Source organism: Barbus barbus (genome assembly GCF_936440315.1).
Source record: "Barbus barbus genome assembly, chromosome: 18".
Lineage (NCBI taxonomy): Eukaryota > Metazoa > Chordata > Actinopteri > Cypriniformes > Cyprinidae > Barbus > Barbus barbus.
In genome coordinates this window covers 20,732,382-20,744,229 of record NC_136746.1, presented here as the reverse complement: position 1 = coordinate 20,744,229, position 11,848 = coordinate 20,732,382, and the positions used below count along the sequence as shown (strand labels likewise).

The following is an 11,848-nucleotide window of genomic DNA, read 5'->3' as shown; positions in this document are numbered from 1 at the left end:
GCTGTGCAAGTAACATTTACATTTATATTTATGCATTTAGCAGACGCTTTTATCCAAAGCGACTTACATTGCATTCAAGTTACAGTTTTTACATTTTATCAGCTCTTGCTTTCCCTAGGAATCGAACCCATGATCTTGGCGTTGCTAGCGCCATGCTGAGCTACAGGAAAGTAACAGGTGAGTGAACAACTGTCTTTTCACAAGCATGTGATTTAAGTACGTTATTGGTGTAATAAACGGTCTAACTCGGAGCTTCACAACAATTGCATGTGAAAAGAGAAAAAAGATTTCACATCTATATATTTTTACCACAGTTGTCAAGCTGTAATCACAAAACCTTATGACAAGATAAAGCCCATTTTCACCTGTTTATAACCAATGTTTTGGTTACAGCACCATTGATGGAAAATTAAAATTTTCCTTGCGCGAGAAAAACTTTTAAAAAGTATAAATAACAATAGCAGAAGTGAGCCCGAAACAATATATATCAATCGTTAGAAAAAGTCAACCTCTCCCCTTTAAATTCGCTCTCTATTCACTACTATTGGTCTTTTGTAAATTGGGCAAAAGAATTGTTAAAAACAGGTTGGAAATGGCAGGAAACACCAGGCGAGATATATTAATAAAGCATCGGGGGTTACAGAGGGAGAGAGAGCGAGCGAGAGAGAAAGACAGAGGTGCACAGGGAGGAGGGGGAGACCTGTTACTGCTGTGCCAACTGCGCGCTTTCACTGCGCAAAAGCGCACAGAAATGTTATCTGCTTGAATCAAGATCGCATTCGCTTGATTCTTTTTCTTTTCAAAGCTTTTTTTTTTCCAAGACAAAATGTATTAATTTTACTCTCTTAGCATGCCTTTAGTATTTACGAAGTTAATCAGCACACTCTTTTGACATAAAAGAACCCTGCGTCTCCATGCGCCTTTTCTTACAACTCATCGTTCCTAACATTTAACGCGATTTAAATGTTTAGAGACTAGGGCTGCGAGGATGTGGACGCTACCGAGGACCCGTTTCGCGCACTGTAACGGCTCGTCGAGCAGCGACGAGAAAGAAATCGCCGTAAACATCGGGGGTGTGCGGCTGGTGCTGTGCGGAGACATTCTGAACCGCTATCCGGACAGCAGGCTCGCCGAACTAGTGAACTGCTCAACTCGGAGTTTTGATGTCATTTCCTCGCTCTGCGATGATTACGACCCTGGAAAACGAGAATTCTACTTTGACCGAGATCCCGACTCGTTTAAATGCATCGTGGAAGTGTACTACTTTGGAGAGATCCATATGAAGCGCGGAATCTGCCCTATTTGTTTTATCAAAGAGATGGAGTTTTGGAAGATCGACTTGGGCTACTTGGACGAATGCTGCAAGAGTGACTTGACTGAGAAAGAGGAAGAGTTGGCAGAGATTGCAGACAAGGTGAAACTGATCCTGGATGATCTGGACTGTGACCCTAACATGAGCCGCACTGAAAGATGGCAGAAGTTTCTCTGGAAGTTCATGGAGAAACCAGAGTCCTCGCTCCCCGCACGCGTAATTGCCGTCGTGTCCTTCCTGTTCATTCTAGTGTCATCTGTGGTGATGTGTCTCGGGACTATACCGGACCTCCAGGTGGAGGATTCCGAGGGGAACCGCGTTGAGCACCCGACCCTGGATGCCATTGAGACGGCGTGCATCGTCTGGTTCACGGTAGAGTACGTGCTGCGCCTCGCATCGTCCCCAAACAAGGTGCGCTTCGCGCTCTCCTTCATGAACATGGTAGACTTCTTGGCCATCCTGCCGTTCTACGTGGTGCTGGTTCTCACGTATCTCGGCACGGCCATGATGGAGCTGGTCAACGTGCAGCAGGCGGTGCAGGCGCTCCGCATCATGCGCATTGCGCGGATCTTCAAGCTGGCGCGCCATTCTTCTGGCCTGCAGACGCTCACATACGCGCTCAAACGGAGCTTCAAGGAGCTGGGGCTGCTCCTCATGTACATGGGAGTGGGCATCTTCGTGTTCTCCGCGCTAGGGTACACCATGGAGCAGAGCCACCCGGAGACGCTGTTCAGAAGCATCCCGCAGTCCTTCTGGTGGGCCATCATCACCATGACCACCGTCGGCTATGGGGACATCTACCCAAAAACCACCCTAGGCCGGTGCAACGCGGCCATCAGTTTCCTGTGCGGGGTGATCGCCATAGCGCTGCCCATCCACCCCATCATTAACAATTTCGTCATCTATTACAACAAGCAGAAGGTGCTAGAAACCGCCGCCAAACACGAGCTGGAACTCATGGAGCTACGCGCGCTCGAGCTCGCGGTGAAAAGCTCCTCGCGCAGGTCTGACGCGCCCGGGAACGCGTGGGAAGGTGCCTTGCGCGCGTCGCGTAGCGATACATACATCCCGCTCCTTTTGGGAGCGCACAGGACTGAGAGGGAGCCCGTGAAGAAGAGAAGCCTGACCTAGGCCAAAAGTGAAAGAAACTTGCAAAGCACTTTACGTTTCACGAGAGCTTGTGTTATTTTGGTCATTGTGCGCTATAAACTGCTGTACTGCAGTGTGACCGTCAAGCTGTTTGTGGTGTTTTCACGGGACATCAAAAGTCAGTTCCTCTTCAATAGTGTTATTTTGTCTTTATTAAATAAAGTGCATGTCAAACTTCACGCGTATGTGTTTTAGATAACCAAAACATTTACATCAACGTAATCGGAATCATACTAAACATACACACACGTACAATGAGCTACAAGTGTGAAATCAGTATCATGTATGATCACCTCCTGAGGTGACTGTAGAAGTCGTAAGTGTAAAAATATGAAGCATTTACAGGACACAAACCAAATTTGAGATGTTTTTTTTTTTTTTACATTTTATTTTAGATAATATTAATGAATGGTAAATGATTAAATTGATATTATGAATTGGCGTCAAGTCAAAATTATGATGAGTGTAACATAAAAATTAAGAGAATTCAATAAGAGAAATTCAATTTGTATACATGTGTAGGCCATTCATTCATTCATCATTCATTCGTTCATTCATTCACTCTTCCCAGTTGGTTAGATTTTTAAGAAGATCACTCCTTGAACTTGACTAATTTCTATTATATATATATATATATATATATATATATATATATATATATATATATATATATATATATATATATATATATATATATATATATATATATATATATATATATAATATATAAATTTTTCCTCAAATGCAGATTTTAGATTTTATTGGTTGCTAGGAAGCAACTGTCTGATGAAAAAGACCACCCGTCTGTCTATTTTTATAATACTGGTGGTTTTTTTTCTTTTTCATTCTCAGTATTATAAGGACTTACAAGCATGTAGACACTAGAGAGATATTCTCAGACATTTTTTTCTGGAAGGAAGAGTGTGCAACTTAGGTGTTTGCAGAGTTACAGGTGAGTCTTGCCTTTTAAGCAATGAATCTTCAAATTAAATAATTTACACAGTCCTCAACTTTTTGGTTCTCTCCCTTCCTCTCTATATCTGTCTCCTTATACCTCTGCACAGTGATCAGATTTCAAGTGGTCAGTTCTATATAAAGTTGTAAATGGGGTCCAAAACAAATTGTGATTACTTGCAGCACATTTGGAGGTACTCAGAAATGCATGTACCCACATTGCATTCATAGTGTAAAATAACAGTATTTGTCCTTTTATTATAGTGTTGTTCACAAGTGCACTATTTGCTCAGGTTTGCTTAAAAGCACACTGCTCCTGTGCAAGCGGTCAGCACAACAGGTGTTTGAGTGAGCTGAGATTCTGAAATGTCGCTTTTTCACCATTTTGCTTTACATCTTGAGAGAGTTTTACTCTCATCCTTATGTTGCCGTTTCCTGATGTCCAATTCCTGACTCAACATTCCAGCACCGAGATAAAAACAAATGAGTCACAGAATCCACCCAAACATGCCGGAATTCAGCGAAGAGCCACTGGAGGCTAAGAATAGGACCCCCAGCATGATGTGGGCTAGTGTCAGTCATGAGAAGCGATACTGAGTGTTTATGGAGGGAATGTGTGTGTGTTTGTTATATAGAGAAGCATTTGAACATGTCTGCACGGCAGGGGGTTCTCACATACACCCTCGAAACGCTCCGACAAGATGGCTGCCCTGGCACCTACAAGCGTGATGAGATAGCTGACATGGTTTAAATTCGCATCGCGAGGAGTATGGGTGTGCTTCTGTGTGGGTTTGTTTGAATAGTTGAAAGGCTTCTTTTGGGTGTACGTTTATTTTGTTCTCTGCAATGTGTACTTCTTTTGTATAACAGTTTTAGTGTTTCTGAAAGTTTATATTGAATATTGTTGTACATGTACAGGTTTGAAGCTTTGATTCTTGCATAGTGAGTTGAGCCCACCTGTGCTGTCCTCCAATCAGCTCTCTTGGGCCCCCATCACTATGGTTAGAGAACATCTATGCCAATTAACAGGATCTATACAAAGCTCTAAATAAAGCTAATGCACAGATAATCATGAGTTACTGTATGACTCATTAAGAACTAAACCATTCATTAATGATTACTATATCAGCAACTAATAAAAAGTCTATCTGATTAATAGATTAACTCATATATGAATTGCCATTTAATTAAATGCCATCATGTATTAATTCCTTAACAACATATAATTTGAACTAATATTGTAAATTAATGTCTTAATTACCTCAACGGGTCAAAGCTATGCATTTCAACTTCCAGTTGTCTGCTTTAATTAATCATTAGCTAAAGATTTACAAAGATATCATGTTATGACTACTTGTTAAGGTACATGACTATGAACTAATTAAGTAATAAGTCGTTATGGTTAGGGGTTTTGAAATCCCCACCAAAGTTTGAGGTCTGTGGGACTGTTTGGACAGTTGCACAGTGAATGTAATGTCAGAGAAAATGTTTGAAGGATGGGTGAGTTGGGCTACACACATTAGCGCACCTGAGTCTAAACTACTAAACATGATAGAGCATTGCAAATCTATTTGTCCTTCATACCGGAAGTAAAGCAAGCACTTGGAGTGAGTCAGAAATAGAAATGGGCATCAGTTTACGGTCTAGGATTTATGGTGTCATGTGGCATCGTGCTGAAATTTAGTGTAGACAGTGTCACCGATCATAGTGGGTTTTTTTGTCTTTTGTTTGTGTTGTGCCGTGCCGCTTGCGTCTCATATAAAGTGCCTGGCCGCATGTTCTCAGTGTCCGGCATTTTGAATTGTAGAACTCAAGCTTCAAGCAGACATATTCTTGAACAACAAGACACACCTTGCAAAATATTGCCATTGTTTTATTATAGTAGAAGTGTAGCTTTTTGGTGTATTAATTACCATTTGTATAAACACAGTTTTACTATAAATACCACAATTAGTGTAGTATGGTTAATTTCTGGTTACCATGGTTTAACTATAGTAACCATTTTATTTATTTATTTATTTATTTTTTTTAAAGTTGTAGCAAAATCTTGGTTCATTTTTGAAAGGGACTAAATGCCATTTCATTTGGTACGGCGGAATCCCAGTTGCAGATGGCTGGAGACTGAAATCCATCTCTCATTGTGGATGTCAAAACTAAAATGAAATATTACTTAATGAGTTAATAGTCATGTGCTTCAACAAGTAAAGTCATAACATAATGATATCTTTGTAATGATATATATTGTATTTACAATATTAATTAAGACTATGTTGTTAAGGAATTACATAATGACACATTTAATTATTGGCAATTTATATATTAGTTAATCAATTAATCAGATAAACTTTCTATTAGTTGCTGATGTAGTAATCATTAATTAATGGTTTAGTTCTTCATTAGTCATACATTAACTCACGATTATCTGTGCATTAGTTAAGAATAAATGAATGCTTTTATTAGTGCACCCGTATTGTGTTACCAAATTCAAGATTTAAAGACATTTACATTTAAACCATTTTGCTTCTCAGGTTTTACAGTGTATGTGTGCATTACAGTGCAGTTAAGAGAATTAGTGAGATTCTGTCTACAATGTGAACATATTTGCAAGTATGCATATGGCTGAAGTTTTGTATGTGTGAGTGGATATGCATTGAACCGTGAGATTGAGTGGCCATTTTTGTGCTGTAATCGAGTGTGAGAGTGTGAGAGTGACTGCATGCTTTATAGCTCAAGATTACACTTTCCATTTAGTGCTAACATGATTACAGCTGTTCCACTCGCTGAAATAGTTTGAGAGCTTGCGTGTTCACAGCCTAGTATATTTTCACCAGAAAGTTTTTACTCATGCACACAGGTTAGAAATGAGAACTGTATTTGTGAGAGACAAAAAAAAAAAAAAAAAAAAAAAAGACAGTAGCTACTGTATATTTACTCTACAGGTCAATGACAGCAATGACCTGAGCTGTTTTGGAACCTAAGCAATGCATGGCTATTTAAAGGCATTTTTTTATTATTAAATTTTTAATATTTTGTAACTTTTGCTCATGAAATATTTGTATTGATACTTTGTCATGTTACTTGAACTTCAGCTCAATTTTGTTCGCTCACAGCAGAGAATAAGTGTTTTTGACAAATGCTGAAAGAGAATAATACACTGCTAAAAGTGATGTTCCCATGCTGATAGAATCTGAACCATTTTTTCACTCATTTATCTATATGCAATTTATTAATTCCATCCATTCCGTTATCCTCTGGGTGTGTAACTGCCATTATGTGACTCAAGTGTTTGTTGACATTTAAACATCCAATTCGGTGTAATCTCAAGCACTTAATGGCATTTAATGATTTGCTAAAAATATTTGCTAATTTTGCAGAATTATGCTGGATAAAGAAAAAAACATTCCAGTATAAACGGAGATGTCTAATAAGAACTGATTCTCAGAATTCTGCTGTTGCTAAGAAAGGTAAATGGGTCTTGGGTGAAATCATTCATCCATCCGTTCTTAAGTTTTAGTCAACGTCTTCAGTCTCATGAAAAGAAAAGCTCAAATGAGATCCCTTTTCTTCCATCTTTAGACAGCAATCAGATGTGAAAGGTTTGTGTGACCAGACTTTGGTTCAGCCGCACTCTTGTAGCTTGTTCTTGCAGCAAAGGTTACATTAGGAGCACAGCTGGGTGTTTTGTGATTTAGACCTTGGCTCAATGTGTGTGTTTTAGTGCAAATTTTAGGAGACTGTCTGATTGTTAGTGATCATTTGTAAGCACTGATCATGTTCTGCCAGCAGCCGCCAGCTTACGCCTACAGTTCTGCTGCTCGTTAGGGTTCTAACAGCAAAAATAATTAGTCCAACACTCTGGCAATTCCAGTCCGAGATAATTACTTAAACACGGTGCAGTCCTTCACACAGACAGAACAACTTGACCTTTTACTTCAAAGAGCGCCAGAGAGAAAACAAGTAATGATTGTCTTTTAAGAGACCGAAAAAAACCTGCCTTTTCACATTGTGCTCCTAACCACCTTTCCCATTAAGGAAATGATTAGATGAATAGAGGAAAAGCTGGATGGATGAAACCCTTTTTGAATGATTCCTGTTTCACCTATGTTGTGTATATAGTATTTGTGCCCTGGAGAGAGGGCAAAAGGTACTCCACAGGGGCATTGTGGGTATCATCATTATAAACTTCCTCAGCATTATATCTATCTGTATGCAGGATGTGTGTGGGGTCAGCTTTTGCCATCGTTGTTAGGATCAAATTGTGCCCACAAGGATAGTACAACCTGTAATTACCTGCATGGCTGAGAACAGCTAATGATCCCTATCAGCAAAAAGGCGATATTTAAAAATGCCTTATATGGAGAGTTCACCCAAAAAAGAAATTCTGTCATCTACATCATTTACTCACCCTCATATCTTTTAGAATTAATTTTTTTCTTAATGTACACCACAAAAGGAAAAGGCAGGACCTTCATTCAAATCTTTTCTGTATAATGAAAGTGAATAGTGACCAGGGACTGTCCAAAAAAAGACAAGAAAAGTGGTCTGTATGTCATGTACACCACATTCCAAGTTTTCTGAAGCGGTTGTGTGTAACAATGTTGAAATTTGGCATGTTGCGATTGGTTATGAGAATTATTTATGGTCATTGATATCAAACCTGCTGTTTGGTTGATGTGTGCAAACATGAAAAAGATTTGAGAACTATAGTGGAAAAAATGTATAGTTCAAATCTATTAGCATATTTACTGACATATCGCTCGAGACTAGGCTACTGATATAAAATTCTAATTAAATATTTATTTAGAGTATTACCTGTGCACAATGCACATTTCTTAATATTAAGCCTAAATTGTGTTTTAATGTCACTATAATAATAAGAGTTTTATGATCTTTGAATAATATCAGTCTTTAAATGCAAGGTATTTAAAGTGTACCTAAAGTATACTTGCTATAGTTCCACTTTAGAACAATCAAATGTACTTCAGTGTATCTTTAGCTGGACCTCAGCACTTTCACACAATTAAAATGCATTAAGCAAGAAATTAGTTGTTCAAATTTATCAGACTTTAAGCCTACCTGTTAAAGTACAATTGCAGGGTATTTTTATTAAGCACATAAATATGTAAATATATTTGTAGTATGTTTAGCATGTATCTTTAGCATGAAATAAATGTATTTCAAATGCATTTTAATATATTTAGTTTTCACTAGGGTATGCTTTTGTGTTCCATGGAAGAATTCAACCATTAATTTGAACTTTATAGAATATATTATTATTGTTGTTATATTGAATATTGATAGGTTTAATATTAATAATAATTTTCTTCAAAAATTCTGAATGATTAATTGCAATTATTATTGAAGTAATTACATTTTTAATAGTAATTTATATTATGACATGGCTTTTACATCCTTATTACTTTTACATGGCCACTTTAATTTTAAAACATTTATTTTAAAATCCAAAAGTATTTCTGCAAGGGTTTGGTTAAACGTTAAGGGATAGAAAATATAAAAAGCTCAGATGAAAACAGTTGGAAGCCAAAGTAAAGTCCCCATGCACTATAATAGAATGTGTGTGTTTTTGTGTAGTGGAGAGAACAGAAAACATGCTAGATGGCAAGATGAATGTGAGTGTGTGTGGGCTGTGAGATAAAAACAGTCAGGAGATTCAACTCACGGATTTATTGACTGATTCCTGGACAGACAGACAAAGTATAATGTTGGTGTTTGTTGACACACTGCCTGGATGGCGAGCAGCAGAAGACTGATGAGGATTCATTATTTATCTAAATTTAATCTGGTATCTTTAGAAAAAGAGGAGCAGGAGAGAGAATGTTACACAGATGGACAGAACATTGAATAACTGATCATTTCAATTAACCTGTTTAGTGGTGCAGGAAGTGAGACTGTTGGAGAAATGATGGGAAGTCACATTTAATTGGTTTCGAGGACAATGTGATTACTTGCTTCGGTACCCAGCTGACAAGAAGAGACAGTGAACAATCTTGCAAAGAAAATGGTGAAATAATAATACCGTACTCTGCTAGCATCTTGTCTTGACTGTGGATTCTTGAGCCATAGAGAAAGGACAAAAAAAGACAGAAGTATCACATTGAGATCAACAATAACTTTTGAACAGCATGCAGGTGTCTTATGAACTGCCTAGACTTGGCAGAGCATGAAATATCAGTGCAGCTTTCGATATATGAACACAGCCACAGGGATGCTGAGCTCTGCTTTCTAAGATGCTGCTGGTTTCAGAAACACTCACAGTAGGCGAGCTTAGCAGGAGTGGGGAAGTGGATGGGCCATATCTGTCAATCATAATAAGGTATAGGTGTCTTATTTAGAAATGTTCAGGGCTGATTGATGCAGTTATATACAGTGAACAGCATAAATGAGTACACCCCCTCTGAATAAATATAAAATATGTATTTTCTTAATGATCACTAATATTATTCTTGAAAAGATGGTCAAATTGAGTGTACATGACAAATTTTCACATCTGTCTTGTTTAACTCCTGGAGGATGACCTCCTTGAATGCTCTGTTCTTTAATGGGTAGTTTTGCTCAGCTCGTCTCTACAGAATCCCCCACAGCTGCTCAAGAGTGTTAAGATTGAGTGAAATACATGCCCACTGAAGGATTTTCACCTTGGGAGAATGAATATCTTCATTGTCATGCTGAAAAAATGCCCAATAATGCAGGGAATGAGGGGAGGGTAGTATCTTCCGTTTCAAGTTTTTGTATTCCATCACACAGTAGTGTGTGAATTCATGACCGTATTGATAAAGCACAACTCCCTCACACCTTCAGCACTCATTCATCCCTATATAAAAGCTGTACACCAGATAATTTTGGATGCTTTTGGAATCCAAAATGATTGACTTGGTCTCTTGAGACTAGAGTATGGATTCCCAGAAGTCTCGATTTTGTAAATATGGGCCTTGGAAGTGGTTAAATGAGTTTATTTTGCTTTGGCCTACAGTAGGTAATTTTAATGGTGACAACAACCATGCATGTCACTTCTGCAGGCTGCGTCATACTCTGTGAGATAAAGTGTCACTTTTTTCATAGCTTTTGCAGGCTCTGGGACACTTGTATGTTATTTCTCCTGCTCTTTTTCTAGCAAAAATTCACTCATCACTAAATGAAAACTTAAAGTGAAGACCTGATTATTTCTGGAGCCTTGTCACAAGTCCATTGTTTTTGAATGTCGGTGCTACTTCTGCTGTATTTTCACACTTAAAACAATAATTTAGTATTCCTCTTGTAACATTGTCCTCTTTTATGCTAAGAAATGGGTCAACTGGCAGTTCTCTCCCAAGTGGTTCCACTGCTGCCAGCATTAAGTCGGCCTATGATTCAGTGGGCTATATAACACTTTTAATTGTCAGGAAATTACTTGTCTTTAAAAGTTTTGGTTCAATATACTTACCTGTTGATCAAAAATAGCCTTAAACCTATACACGTTTTTTTTTTTTTTTTTTTTTTTTAGTTTTATTTAGTAACTTTCAGGAGGGTGTACTCATTTTTGCAACAACATTTTATCACTTTGTCACTTTTATGCTGTTCACTATAATCACTCTTTTTCCTGCATGTGTCTGTCTCTTACAGTTTACACACTGGGAACCATTAATCCAATGATGATCAATACAGTCTGACAGACTCAACAGGTTGCTCATTTTACACATGCACAAGCACGTAATGTACATGCAGAGTGTTTCTGCATTCGTAACCAACCAGCAGGACTTTTCATTATTTTTTTTAGACTTCCAGAGTTTTCGAGTGAGACAATATTTAGATAAAATCTATTTAGAATTTAGATAAAAACTTTTGTTCAGTTGTTGTTATATCAGTTTGTTTTACTCTCACTGATTCTGAGTGCTGGTTTAATGGCTTTTACTTGGTTCTTGGAGTCATGTAGTATAGATTCACCATTTATGTACATGCTGTGACGGTGAAAAGCAATAGTCGTCTATATCACAGCCAGTGTTATTTCATTATATCATTGATATATTATTATGGTTTTTGTTAACATGCTGGCCATGTTTAAGGGTTAAAGTTTTGGATGTTCTCTGAGCCTTTGCTTTACTCTAGTCTGCCCCTCGAGTAGAGTAGCATCCCATAATCCTTTTCTAGATTGAGATCTGCAACTTCAGCCTTTTTCAAAGATTACACTTGTGTCTGTGTTTGTAGATTCTGAGTAGAGAGACTGAGAAGGATGGTTGAAGGGCTTGCTGACTGTCCCTTTATATGAATCAGAATGCATGAAACGGTTTCAGAACCACTGCATTTTAATCAAAATCCAAACAAACATGTTACATGTAGCATGAGCAGTTTGATATAAATTAGGTTGTATAATTTCAAAATCTGAATCAAAAACAGAATAGTCTGACCTCACCTTTGTAAAATTATGCTACATAAAAC

The 11,848-nt window shown here is 37.9% G+C and overlaps 1 protein-coding gene across 1 annotated transcript; it reads left to right on the top strand.

The window, feature by feature from the left end:
• Positions 1 to 988: 988 nt before the first annotated feature.
• Positions 989 to 2,443, top strand: LOC306884521 (voltage-gated potassium channel regulatory subunit KCNF1-like; the record flags this gene model as incomplete). Its single annotated transcript, XM_079440453.1, has 1 exon — positions 989 to 2,443. One exon carries the CDS (start codon positions 989 to 991, stop codon positions 2,441 to 2,443), a length of 1,455 nt encoding a protein of 484 aa, XP_079296579.1.
• Between the last annotated feature and the right edge of the window lie 9,405 nt (positions 2,444 to 11,848).